This window comes from Lissotriton helveticus, chromosome 10 (assembly GCF_964261635.1).
Source record: "Lissotriton helveticus chromosome 10, aLisHel1.1, whole genome shotgun sequence".
NCBI classification, from domain to species: domain Eukaryota; kingdom Metazoa; phylum Chordata; class Amphibia; order Caudata; family Salamandridae; genus Lissotriton; species Lissotriton helveticus.
In genome coordinates this window covers 256821514-256835680 of record NC_136071.1, presented here as the reverse complement: position 1 = coordinate 256835680, position 14167 = coordinate 256821514, and the positions used below count along the sequence as shown (strand labels likewise).

Here is a 14167-nt window from a genome sequence, read left to right as displayed (position 1 = left end):
AAAAACAAGAGAATAACAGTAAGCAAGGCAGTGCGTGTTAAGGCGCAACTCACCTCTTTCCTCTGCGCTTCAGTTCATTTAAGAGAGTGACAACCTGCCTTGCTCCAGTGCAGCCCAGGGGATGCCCCAATGCCACAGCTCCACCATTGGGATTCACCTTCTCTGCAGGAATTCCCAACTTCTCAACACAATAGACCGCCTATACGAGATATGTAACAAAGAGCATTATACACAAGAAGTAATAATGCAGCTTTTTCAATTAACATGTCATTCTTCTTTTTTTTGGTCAAAAATTTTTACAGAACAGGCCTTTAGAATGTTATATCTCCGTTACCCCACTTACAAGTTTGCTTAAAAGGCACTATATTCACAGGATAAACTGTTAACAAGTAAACACCAGGTTCTACAAAAAAGCAAGATATTTGCCAGCCTTTCTGTGCCAAAGCTACTCATTTATACCTACTGCTAACTACACCAAATAACTCTCAAAACAATATCTGACTGGAGGTGGAAGTCTGTGAAGGAAGAAAATAAAAGTTTCGAGCCACTGTGGTGGAGATGGCTTCAAGGGCATTGACTACACCGCAGAGGTGTTTGTGGGGAGGAGGCGACATGTGCTCCTGAACTAGTCTTCGGCTTGGTCCCCTTCAGCTTTCCGCCCTGAATCCAAATATGAGCCAGAGAGATGAGTGAGTGTGTGTGAGAGTGAGTCTGAGTGTGTGTGTGAGTGAGTTTGTGTGTGTGAGAGAGTGTGTGTGTGTGAGAGAGTGTGTGTGTGTGTGTGTGTGTGTGTGTGTGTGTGTGAGTGAGTGAGTGTGAGAGTGAGTGTGAGAGTGAGTGTGTGTGTGTGTGCGAGAGTGAGTGTGTGTGTGCGAGAGTGAGTGTGTGTGAGAGTGAGTGTGTGTGAGAGTGAGTGTGCGAGAGTGTGTGTTCTAGCACACAAAACCAGACTCCAGATTTAGAAATGGCCATCTTTCCTTCTCCTGTGTTTCTGTGGGCCCACGGGCAAGCAGTGACAGTGCTGTACATTACAGTTAATGTCTGCCTTCTAGTTTTCCACCTTTGAGCAGTCATTTTCTCAGCGACCAAAGCATGGTTGCCACTGTGCTGTTTACAAATTGGAAAATCCTGTTGGTTATTCTGGAAAAGCAGTTCATGATAACAGATCCATCTACCAAAATAGTTGGCAGTGAGTGGTTCAGACAATTTTAACCTCCATTTTAATGATTTTTTTTTTGCTTCAGGAAATCCGCTGAACAACATTGAAAAGCAGCGACTTCATACTGTTCCTCCACTGCTTCATAGCAAAGCGTATGTACGTCTGCCCATTGGCTTAATTTTACAGTAATTTACCTGTGGTGGTTGCCCTATCTACAGGTAGAAACGTACAATAAAAATAAAACCTGAAAAAACGAGAAGGTACACTTGGAGGATAGTCTCACCTGACTGGCAAAGGCTTCATTGATTTCATAAACAGCCACGTCATGTACGCTTAGACCTATGAGAAAAGGACTCATTAGGGAGGACACACTATCAGCGCCATTGTTATCAAATCGGTCAATTCAGTTTGAAAGTTAACACTCTGCGATGCAAATTATGGACATAATGTAGACAGAGTAAACAAGCTCACAAGAGTATCACAGAAAAATAAGGCATAGAAGGGTAGGGGATAATTAACTGTATGATTAAAAATCCTAGAATAGTGCCTGTCAGTCTCAAATTAATTTCGCGCAGATGTCCCAGTTTTTACTAAAAAAAATATTATATATATAGTGAACCGATCCCAAACTCCAGGAGAAAAGGATGATTTGGTAACTCTGGTACTTCTAGTGTTTGCCCTATCACCAGGTCTTGGCAACCTGATAACACATGCATAGGGTATATGGTAAACCTGTTATTATTCCCGAATTAAAGCCCAGCGGCCTGTGCTTTCTTTTAATTGGATATAACACTTATTTATTTGGCCAAATGCCGATATGATGATCCTATTTTTAGTTCTGCATTTAAGTAACTTTTGAAATCATCTCCTCTTGGGTGGTTGAATAGCCTACTCTAGACAACTTTTTTGGCATCCCTAAAAGACTCCATAGAAACAGCATGTTTTAATTGACCATTTAACCTGATGAAGTTAGTTGGTACTTGATCTACAGAAACAAGTTATCCAAGCTCAAGAAGCATAGCTTATGAATAGTTCAGAACCAAACAATAAAAAATAAATTGCAAGTTAATAAGCTAGGTTTTAATACTGTTTGAAGGCACAGCAACACTATCTTACATTAATGTGATTTAACATCCTTGGGAACATACAGAATGACTTCCTAAATAAACATTATCACTAAAATGATAGATAAAGTACCAGCATTTTTTCAGAAACTGGCAGTTCAATTTCGTTTTCTACTAATAGTGCAAAGCTACAAAAAACTGTTTTTTAAAATGAAAACATTACACACAAAAAAAAAGTACTGAACCTCCAGCGGAAGCACTATTAGCAAGTTATACAGACAAGGGGACTACCAAAGCAAGCGAGAGGGAACATATCAATATACCGTCTCAATAAAGTGAATTTGACTGAACGAATTATGAAATAGTTTTTTTTTTTTAACTATTGAACCTAATGTGAATTTAGGACGTAAAGAAGGGTTACTGGGGGTCTTAAATGGCATTTTTTAGCACATCTCATCCAATTGCAAAATGTGTGGAATGTGTGTGTTTGGCTCATTTAGAGCAATCCAAAAGAGATCCACTTGTAGAAGGTCCTTGCCCTCGGTCAATGTATGGAAAATTAGCAAAATGTAAAGTGGTCGTAAAACTGTGGCACCCAGATGGTTTGATCAAGAGACTTTAATGTTACACTCCTGACAGAAATGGTAGGAGGAAAGATTGGGAGCACCTGGCCTTTCCTCAGTTCAACCATACCTCTAATGGAGGCATGGCATTGTCTATTCAGCGCCGCTTCTTAATGAGTTGTGTCACAGCTAGTCCTAGCGAGTGCTTAAGTGACACTGTTAAGTCCCTTCTGACCAATGTATGACGTCACCAACTCTTTAGCTGGTGTCGTACCCCACCTTTGCTCCAAACACTACTGAAGTAACTATAAAACCTATGTGAAAGCAAAGCTTACCAGCCTTCTCCAGTGCAGCTGGGATAGCAAAGGCTGGTCCAATGCCCATTACATCAGGTGGGACACCGACAACTGCATAGGACCTCAGAATCCCAAGAATTGGAAGCCTCATCTGCTCAGCTTTCGCACGCTTGGCTAGTAGAACAGCAGCAGCGCCATCGCTGACTTGGCTGGAGTTACCTGAAGATTATAAAGCACCGGTGTGAACATGGTCCCTTCCTTTCTAGACCAGATGTCTCAGGGTTACATCCCCCCATTTTGTAATCACAGGGAAAAATGCTTCAAAGAATTGTTAGCTACTTTCCAACAGACTAACATTTCTTGATATCAGTTTAGCCTTGGTAAATGGTTTGTGGTTTTAACTGATTTACAAGGGTTAATAAACTCTTCACAAACCGATGCATACCTCATTTGGTAAAACTCAAACTGGCGTCAAAACTTAATAAAAATGAAATAAAATAAATGTAAATCTATAAAATGATAACGAATCAAATCCAGTCAGGCCACACCCACTCATAAAATCAACTCAATTGTTTATTAATACATTTCTAAGAATATCTTGTCAACATACCGGCTGTTGTGCTGCCATTCTCCTTAAAAGCAGGCCTGAGCTTCGCCAGGCCTTGCGTAGTCGTGCTGGGACGTATTCCTTCATCCTGTTCGACTATTACGGTTTTTGGGTTACCCTGATCATCCAAGACTGTAGTGGTAACTGGGAAAATTTCATTTTTGAAATTGCCAAATTGTTGAGCTTTGCATGCCCTGATGTCACAAAAATGAATGATTAAGAACAATAAGGGCAAATTGGTACCTATAAATCATCTTGTGCCACAAATCACACATCACAGGTGGCACAAGGAGAACAAACATTAACAAATAATAAGTTAATCCCTATTGTTCGGACTGTAATTCATGCCCACTATAACAATGGGGAATAGTCAAACCAGGAGAAATGTATAGGTTACTGAAGTCAAAGATAAAACTAAGGCCCTCCCACGAGGGCTGTTTCACTTTAATTTTCGTTGCATGCCTTCAACTTTAGCTCTCTGAAAAATACATCAAAAAGGTTAAGTTGTCGTGAATGATTGCAGGGCAGGCAAGTAATTTTTCTCCAAGACCAATTCTCACAAGCTTGTGAAGCAGGAATAGCATTAATGGAGCCAGCAAACAGTCTGGAGAACTGCCTGTCAAACCTACACATCTCATTTGGACCTACTGTCCAGGAAGGAAAGACATCATAAAACGTACTGAGTAATAGGAGTGCAAACAGAACCCTAAAAAAAGCAAATGTTAGTAACTTTACTTTGACGGCACAGTGGTCTTTTGGAGAGAGAGAGAGAGAGAGAGAAAAAACTACTAAACAGGCAAATTAATTTAGAATTGCAGAAGGTTATCCAATAAGCAGAGGTTGCTTTGCAATTTACAAAGATCATCATTGGTCATGGGTGATTTGAGAAGTATCTATGTGTCTAGCACATGGTCAGACGATATGCCCATTATCACATGATTAGTGAAATAAATCAGTCACAGGTGCAGGGTGATGAATTGCTCATATCCACAAGACCTTTAAGACATTGTCAGAGTGTCTGGATGATGTCATCAGTGGTACCATCAATGAAGTCATTTAACAGATCATGATGGGTGTAATATGTGAGGTCATAAGCAAGGCGTGTCTGGGGGGAAAAATTACAGTTAGCTCAGAAAACTAGAACTTGTAAATTTCAATGTTTGTTTGCTTTTTAAATGTAAATTTGTATCACATTTCAAGACTTAATTTTGTCAGTTAAACCTATACACACACATATATATATATATATATATATATATATATATATATATATATATTATTAGAAAAACACTTTAATGCCTCACAGATGCCATGTAACAATTACTTTACACAGGAAAACAACTCTCCTAATGGTCACAATTCAGCAGTTATATTTTAATGAGCTACCTAGAACTTATGCCCTCACCATCGCCAGTATTGACATCAATGATATTATTTGAGATGTTATCAGTGGTGTTATCAATCACCAAAAATGTATCCGGGGATTTCAAAGAACTCCATGCTACAGGAATCTTGCGGGTTGTCGCAAGAAACGAACTGGGCGGAACTCCTAAGAGATGAACCAACTAAGTTTCTAAACAGAACAGAGTGAACAAAGCAAAATGCGGTCCTGCTTTAGCATAACCCATTGTAACACTTGCAAAGATGTGAAAACTTGAATAAAGAGAATTGAAAAAAGAAAACAAAATGATGTTGTCAATCATGTCATTAAACATAACATGAGTGATGCAATCTGTGGTCATAAGCATAGCATGGCAGGGCACAAATTCTAGTTAGCTCAGTAAACTATAACTGGTGAATTTTAGTCGTTTTTTTGGTTTAAAATGTTACGTGTTAACAGACATTTTCACCAAAGTATAACATCACTTTAACCTTTGATTTATTTTAGTGAATTTTTAAGGTTTTTAATGCAAAGTAAAATATTACTATACTTAATATCAGAATCCCTTACAGACGGCCACGGCAAGTGGAGCTACTGGGGCCAGCTGCGGGAATTGAGGCCTTTTACTACAGAAAGCCCGGGACCTGACCTACAATGGATGCTTAACAACAGGGTCAAGTACTCCTTGAGCACTTGACTTGCAGTGGTAGTGCTGGTCTAGCAGTCCAAGGCTTCTTGGGGTAGGTGCAGGGGAAAAGATAAAGGGGTTGAACACAGGCTTACAACTCAAAAGTAGCATTTATATACTAACACAAAGTAAAATACGCAAGCAATGCACACAGCTCCCGGAGGTCAGGGCTCTAGTGTTCAAAAGGCAGGCCCCAAATCCCACTTCCTTCTCACTAGTGGGTAATCCCCAGTCACTATAGCACCATTAAGGTTAGGACCCCCACCAGCAGTCTGAGTCTTACTTTGACTCTTTTAGGGAAGTGAAAAGAGTTCCACCACCAAAGCGATACCTGGTATACAAGTCCGCCCAGGGCCTTCCGGCTCTGGGATCAGTCTTAACTACTCCAGCAAGGATTGCATGACCAAAGTCTTCGAGAGCTTCTCACTCACATGTGCAGACGCTTAGTGGCTGACTTTGGTAACACAAGCGGCTCTGCAGGGGCAGCGGCTGGGTGTCCTCAGGGATCCTCTAGAGCAACTGCACGTTTCCATTGATCCTTCCTACAGGTGGGTGGGGATTAGACCGCTTTTGGTTCCGATCTCAGTCAGGGCTCAGGATCCCAAGGGACACTAGTGTGGCATATGCTTTCAATGACGGCATCAACCAGGCTGCAATCCTTGTCCTTTCCGGTAGCCTCCTCTGGCATTTAGGGTCAACAATCCTGCTTCATACTCTGGCAACAACCCAATTAAAAGACAACATGTTCCTCTTTGCTGTCACCCCCTTTGGCATATGGGGGCACCAACTCTTCAAGCGCACATGGACAACGGCCCAATCAGCATGGCAGTCCTCTCCTCACTCAAGGGATACACCCTCCAGGATGACACAAGGGCCCTCCCTCCCTCCAGCTATCTCCTTTCCCTCATAGGGTACACTGGACCTGGTCAGCAGGTAGGCCTTAAACCCCAGTCCTGGTCACAGGCAGAAGACTTTTCTCCTCACACAGCCTGACTAAGTGCTTGGCAGTTGACTATTTTGTGGGCCTCAAGCTCCCCTTCTATTAGTCCATTTCAAGGAAACAAATCTAATTTAGGGCCAGAGTCTGACGTTTGTGTTTGGGGTCTGCCTATTTTTGAAGTACCCACTCTTCTGTTCTCTCTTCCTCCTGAAAGCAGTCTGTAACAGCAGGAAAACTCCAAATTCGATAGCCCCACAACACAGGCCGTGAGAGCGACTACTAGAGCTTCACACCTGGATGTTAGCCATACATTTTAAACCTTAATTCTCCAAATCTACTGAACGTTTTACACAGACACGTCCCATGGGGCAAAAAAAAACAACATCTTTGTTGCGATCCCGCTCCTGCAGGATCCTGGCAATTTTTTTTTTTTACCCTCCCCACAAAATGCCCCGCCCCCTTCGTTTAATAATTTGGGAGGCATGAGTAGGGCTTCCTCACAGAGCCTTTCTAGATTCCACAAAACCCTATTTTTTTTTTTTTTTTTTAAAAGAGAGGGTGGTTGCACAGCCCCCCTTTTCTAGCCTTTAAAGACCCCGGGAACCCCATCTCCCAGGGCAGGCTGATTTAAAAAATAACCCCTTGCAAACAAACGGGAAATGGGGTCGCCCCCTTCTCAAGCCATTGTAGGTCCCCATCAGGGACTGAAACTAAGTTTAAATGGAGGGGGGCCATGAGGCCCTCCCACTGAGCCTTTAAGGGCTCGGGACCCATCCCCGGGACCAGCCTAGTTGCTGTATTCGGGAAGCCCAGCCCCGGGGACAGAAGTTTCCCTGCCCGCACTAGCACGGACAGGAAAACATTTACTTACTCCAGACGGATGGGAGTATTTTTATATCTCCCGCTATACGGGTTCAAACATGCACACACGACTGCAGGCAGGGAAGGCAGGTCTGCTCCGAGCCAGAGGGAGATTTAAACATGCTCCAGCTGGCTGGGAGCAGATTTCTGTTCGGTTTCCCTGTTTGCAGGAGTGCAGGCAAGGAAACGCAACTAATAATGCTCCCGCCTGTATGGAGCATGCATAATTAGCTGCTCCCTCCAGGTGGGAGCAATGTCAGCTCCTGCACTATGTAGTGAGCCAGCTGGGGCTCCAACGAGGCACTCAACTTGTTGTTTGGGGGTTACCGGGCAGGCATCTGGGCACCCACCTCTTGAGAAGGCTCGGGAGAGGGGCAGCATGCTCCCTCCCTTTAATAAGGCATTTCCGCCCTGGGGGCTGTGGTCCCCGGGGCCTAGTAAGGCTTGGGGAGGGGCTCAGTGCAGCCCTAAACCTTTTTTTATTTGCTTTTGGCACTGGGCCGTGTTTCCACCTACCCATTTTTAGGCAATTCATCTCGCTCGGAGTGGCCCCCAGGGCCAAATAAGGTTAGGGGAGGGGGGCACTGTGGCTTCGCCCCTTTTATATGGAATTTGGACCCGGGGGATGGGGTCCATGGGGCCTAATAAGGCTCACGGAGGGATGCACCCTCCCCTGTTCTATGGATTTTAGTCCCGAATATTGGGGTCCCTGGGTGTTAAAAAAGGCTCTGGGAGGGGGGCCACATGGCCCCCTCCTCTTTTTTACAGCAATTTAGCCACAGGGGATTGAGTCCTCGGAGCCCACAAAGGCTTGGGGAGTGGGTTTCTGCGGCCCCTGCCCTTTTTTATTGGAATTTGGCCCCGGGGATGGGGTCCTCGGAGCCCAAAAAGGCTTGGGGTGGGGGTTATGCGGCCCCTTGCCCTTTTTTATTGGAATTTGGCACCGGGGATGAGGTTTACGGGGCCCTAGAAGGCTCAGGGATGGGGGAGAGGGGTTTGCTTTCCCTCTGCCCCTTAATTATGGAATGTGGCCCGAGGGGATGTGATCCTAAGGGGCTAATAAGGCTGGGGGGAGCAGCCCCTCCCCTTCAACAACAAAAAATCTCAGGAAAAAGAGTTCCCACTGCAAAAGGCCAACCGTACACCGCTCTAGCCTGCGGGGGGTTGTCTGCCTGCACAGGGGTTGGTCACTCCCATGCCACGCACAATCATAGGCTGTGTGCCAAGTGGGGTTGCCTGCCTCTTGGGTGGGGGCTGGCTGCAGGCCTGTCCTTGCATCCAACCACCCACAGCACGCAAATGGGTTGGCTTTACGTATGGTATCAAAATATTATTTTATTTCAAAGTAAACAAGAAATTTACTGAAAAAAAATAAAAGGTTAAAGTGAATGTATAGTTAGAAATTATTTTGAACTAAAAAAAACACCGAAATGCATCAGTTATAGTTGTCAAAGCAAACTACAACTTGGGCCCTGTCATGCACTGCTTATGACCTCACATATTACATCACTCATATGTTCTATGACATAATTTATGACATCAGTGTGCTACATAGCTGTGTAACCTGCTTTCTTCTGTGCCTCCTATCTAAAAACAAGTCACAGGCCAAGTAGCAAGGAGACTGCACCACCTTTGACAGATGTAAGCCCGGTCATGATGTGGATTGGCAACCCAGTACAGGCTCCAAGCTCCTGGTCATTCAGTCTTTTCCTTGCACACCTGTGTAGGAATCATAAGTGTGTAGTTGATGAAGAGGATACAGGTACTAGCTGAAGTGGCCAGGATGGGCTGCCAGAGCCAACAACGGAGGCTACAACATTTGAAAGTCTCAAGGGTCTGCTAATATTGCAGGAGTCATTCTCCCAATATTTTGTCTGGTTTTGTGGTGTAAAATGCAAGTTATTGTCCTAACGTCACTGCTGCAGCCATGTTTTTTTGCTCATGTTAGCCACACCTAAAGGAGATGCCCATCTGTGACTCTTTTCTGCTTCTCTTCCACATCTTGGCTTCCGAGACAGGAAAGCGATGATTAGCTTGCTCCGCCAAAAATGCTTACATTCTTATTACAGCTGAAAATCGTCTTCTTCCCTTCTCATGATCTCAGTCTCCAGACAACTGTATGCTCCCTTCGTTTAGCTATATCCATGTGTCTGCTGCAAAACCGTCCTGATACTACTATAAAAGCATGTCCTGCCTCTGTGCCCCCAGCACACTTCGCTCCCACCTTTCTAGGGAAAACTGGATGTCTGAAACTGATTCACAGATCATTTTTCTTTGGTTAATAAACTTACAAACTTTGATTGGCATGTGCACAGATATCTTGTGCCTAAATGTACTGACCTTTAGGCCATTTTTGTGTAATAATAAATTGAACCGGGGCATCAAGCTAAATGGAGGAAAACATACAGAGCTGCCCAGAAAAATACAAGGGCAGGATGGCACAGCTAGTCCAAACTCAGGCAAAAGATTTTTGGCCCAGCACAATACCTGCTTCTTGGAAACTTATGACAATCTATAAAAGACCTCATGGATATAGTTCCATTTTAATATAGGGAAAATGTGTATATAAACTATGTACCATATCATTATTTTCTGTCTTGCATGCTTTCTCACACTTGAAATTACTTTGGTCATCTTACCTGAAAAATAATTGGTAACACTTACTTTTGATGGGAAGAGAAAGCAAAGGCATCTTGCTTTTCCCGGCTAATTCCAAACCTCTCTGCAACATTTTCTGATGTTATGCTGCAAAAACAATATGCAAATATATAACCAATGAAAAACATAAGCAGGATCCCACCGTCAGAACAACAATCAACAAAACCAATTTCTTACTGGAATTTTGAACCGACACTGATATAAGTTTGGAAAATCAATACTGGTTACAATGAACAGATTCAACTTTTTAAAGAAATTAGTTTGATCTAAATTTGGACTCGCACTTACCACCTTCATAGGATAAACCCTGTTTTTTTTTTTTTTAAACACACAGAAGAAAAGTGGGATTCTGATTACCAAGAGCATGGCTATTTAATAAGTATCAAAGTAAAAGCTACAATTCGCTCCTCTGCTGTATACCTAATTTATTTTGGCTCCATCATAAAAAGCTAATATAACAAGCGGTGTCATAGCCAATAGGTCTCGCCTTTGGAACCTTAGAAGTGTTTGTTTATGCAGCATATTATCTAGGGAGCTGTGCCACTAGGGATTGAAGAGCTATACAATTACTACAAACTCGGTCAAGCAATGTGATTCAGGAATACATGCTTGCCTTCGGAAACATTAATGGGTGCATTCCACGGCTTTTTAATACACAGACAGAAAGACATGCGCCTCGATGCAAGTCAACTGCACTATAACATTCTGTGTGTGACTGCATCACTAAAGCATTGAGCAGCCTAGAAAACAAGCATTTACAATGCAATGGTCTCGGCATCATTAAAGGTAGAGCTATTGGCATTGCTCATGACATTTCTTTTTTTTTCTTTAAATCATAAATAAATGGCATTGTCATTTACATTGTCAATACACACCACTCTGCACTCAACTGCACTCACCTGCACTGCACTGCACTCACCTGCACTGCACTCACCTGCACTGCACTGCACTCAACTGCACTCACCTGCACTGCACTCACCTGCACTGCACTGCACTCACCTGCACTGCACTGCACTCACCTGCACTGCACTGCACTCACCTGCACTGCACTCACCTGCACTGCACTCACCTGCACTCACCTGCACTGCACTCACCTGCACTCACCTGCACTCACCTGCCCTGCACTGCACTCACCTGCACTGCACTGCACTCACCTGCACTGCACTCACCTGCACTGCACTCACCTGCACTGCACTGCACTCAACTGCACTCACCTGCACTGCACTCACCTGTACTGCACTCACCTGCACTCACCTGCACTGCACTGCACTCACCTGCACTGCACTCACCTGCACTGCACTGCACTCACCTGCACTGCACTGCACTGCACTCACCTGCACTGCACTCACCTGCACTGCACTCACCTGCACTGCACTCACCTGCACTGCACTGCACTCACCTGCACTGCACTGCACTCACCTGCACTGCACTCACCTGCACTGCACTGCACTCACCTGCAAGGCACTCACCTGCACTGCACTCACCTGCACTGCACTCACCTGCACGCCACTGCACTGCACTCACCTGCACTGCACTCACCTGCATGCCACTGCACTGCACTCACCTGCACTGCACTCACCTGCACTCACTGCACTCACCTGCACTGCACTCACCTGCACTCCACTCACCTGCACTGCACTGCACTCACCTGCACTGCACTCATCTGCACTGCACACACTGCACTCACCTGCACTGCACTCACCTGCACTGCACTCACCTGCACTGCACTCACCTGCACTGCACTCACCTGCACTGCACTCACCTGCACTGCACTGCACTCACCTGCACTGCACTCACCTGCACTGCACTCACCTGCACTCACCTGCACTGCACTCCACTGCACTGCACTCACCTACACTGCACTGCACTCCACTGCACTCACCTGCACTGCACTCACCTGCACTGCACTCACCTGCACTGCACTGCACTCACCTGCACTGCACTCACCTGCACTGCACTCACCTGCACTGCACGCACTGCACTCACCTGCACTGCACTCACCTGCACTGCACTGCACTGCACTGCACTCACCTGCACTCACCTGCACTGCACTGCACTCCACTCCACTCCACTCCACTCCAGTGCAGTGTGCACTGCACTCACCTGCACTGCACTCCACTGCACTCCACTGCACTGCACTCCACTGCACTCACCTGCACTGCACTCACCTGCACTGCACTACACTCACCTGCACTGCACTGCACTCACCTGCACTGCACTCACCTGCACTGCACTGCACTCACCTGCACTGCACTGCACTCACCTGCACTGCACTCACCTGCACTGCACTCACCTGCACTGCACTCACCTGCACTGCACTCACCTGCAAGGCACTCACCTGCACTGCACTCACCTGCACTGCACTCCACTGCACTCACCTGCACTGCACTACACTCACCTGCACTGCACTCACCTGCACTGCACTGCACTCACCTGCACTGCACTGCACTCACCTGCACTGCACTCACCTGCACTGCACTCACCTGCACTGCACTCACCTGCACTGCACTCACCTGCAAGGCACTCACCTGCACTGCACTCACCTGCACTGCACTCACCTGCACGCCACTGCACTGCACTCACCTGCACTGCACTCACCTGCACTGCACTGCACTCACCTGCACTGCACTCACCTGCACTGCACTCACCTGCACTGCACTGCACTCACCTGCACTGCACTCACCTGCACTGCACTCACCTGCACTGCACTCACCTGCACTGCACTCACCTGCACTGCACTCACCTGCACTGCACTGCACCGCACTGCACTCACCTGCACTGCACTGCACTCACATGCACTGCACTGCACTCACCTGCATTGCACTGCACTGCACTCACCTGCACTGCACTGCACTCACCTGCACTGCACTGCACTCACCTGCACTGCACTCACCTGCACTGCACTGCACTCACCTGCACTGCACTCACCTGCACTGCACTCACCTGCACTGCACTGCACTCACCTGTACTGCACTCACCTGCACTGCACTCACCTGCACTGCACTGCACTCACCTGCACTCACCTGCACTGCACTCTGCACTCACTACTCTGCACTCTGCACTCACTACTCTGCACTCACTACTCTGCACTCACTACTCTGCACTCTGCACTCACTACTCTGCACTCACTACTCACTACTCTGCACTCACTTCTCACTACTCTGCACTCACTACTCTGCACTCACTACTCTGCACTCACTACTCTGCACTCACTACTCTGCACTCACTACTCTGCACTCACTACTCTGCACTCACTACTCTGCACTCACTACTCTGCACTCACTACTCTGCACTCACTACTCTGCACTCACTACTCACTACTCTGCACTCACTACTCACTACTCTGCACTCACTACTCACTACTCTGCACTCACTACTCACTACTCTGCACTCACTACTCACTACTCTGCACTCACTACTCTGCACTCACTACTCTGCACTCACTACTCTGCACTCACTACTCACTACTCTGCACTCACTACTCACTACTCTGCACTCACTACTCACTACTCTGCACTCACTACTCACTCCTCTGCACTCACTACTCACTCCTCTGCACTCACTACTCACTCCTCTGCACTCACTACTCACTCCTCTGCACTCACTACTCACTCCTCTGCACTCACTACTCACTCCTCTGCACTCACTCCTCTGCACTCACTCCTCTGCACTCACTCCTCTGCACTCACTCCTCTGCACTCACTCCTCTGCACTCACTCCTCTGCACTCACTCCTCTGCACTCACTACTCACTACTCTGCACTCACTACTCACTACTCTGCACTCACTACTCTGCGCACTCACTACTCTGCGCACTCACTACTCTGCGCACTCACTCCTCTGCACTCACTCCTCTGCACTCACTCATCTGCACACTCACTCATCTGCACACTCACTCCTCTGCACACTCACTCCTCTGCACACTCACTCCTCTGCACACTCTCTCTGCAC

The 14167-nt window shown here is 46.1% G+C and overlaps 1 protein-coding gene across 1 annotated transcript in view; it reads right to left on the bottom strand.

The window, feature by feature from the left end:
• Positions 1 to 14167, bottom strand: part of ACAA1 (acetyl-CoA acyltransferase 1) — a 131915-nt gene that overhangs the window by 8199 nt on the left and 109549 nt on the right. The window contains exons 7-11 of the mRNA XM_078665270.1: positions 10224 to 10304; positions 3693 to 3883; positions 3122 to 3301; positions 1443 to 1498; positions 54 to 199 (exon numbers count right to left, since the gene is read on the bottom strand). Coding sequence (XP_078521396.1) covers positions 54 to 199; positions 1443 to 1498; positions 3122 to 3301; positions 3693 to 3883; positions 10224 to 10304 — 654 coding nt within the window. The remainder of the gene's footprint in view (positions 1 to 53; positions 200 to 1442; positions 1499 to 3121; positions 3302 to 3692; positions 3884 to 10223; positions 10305 to 14167) is intronic.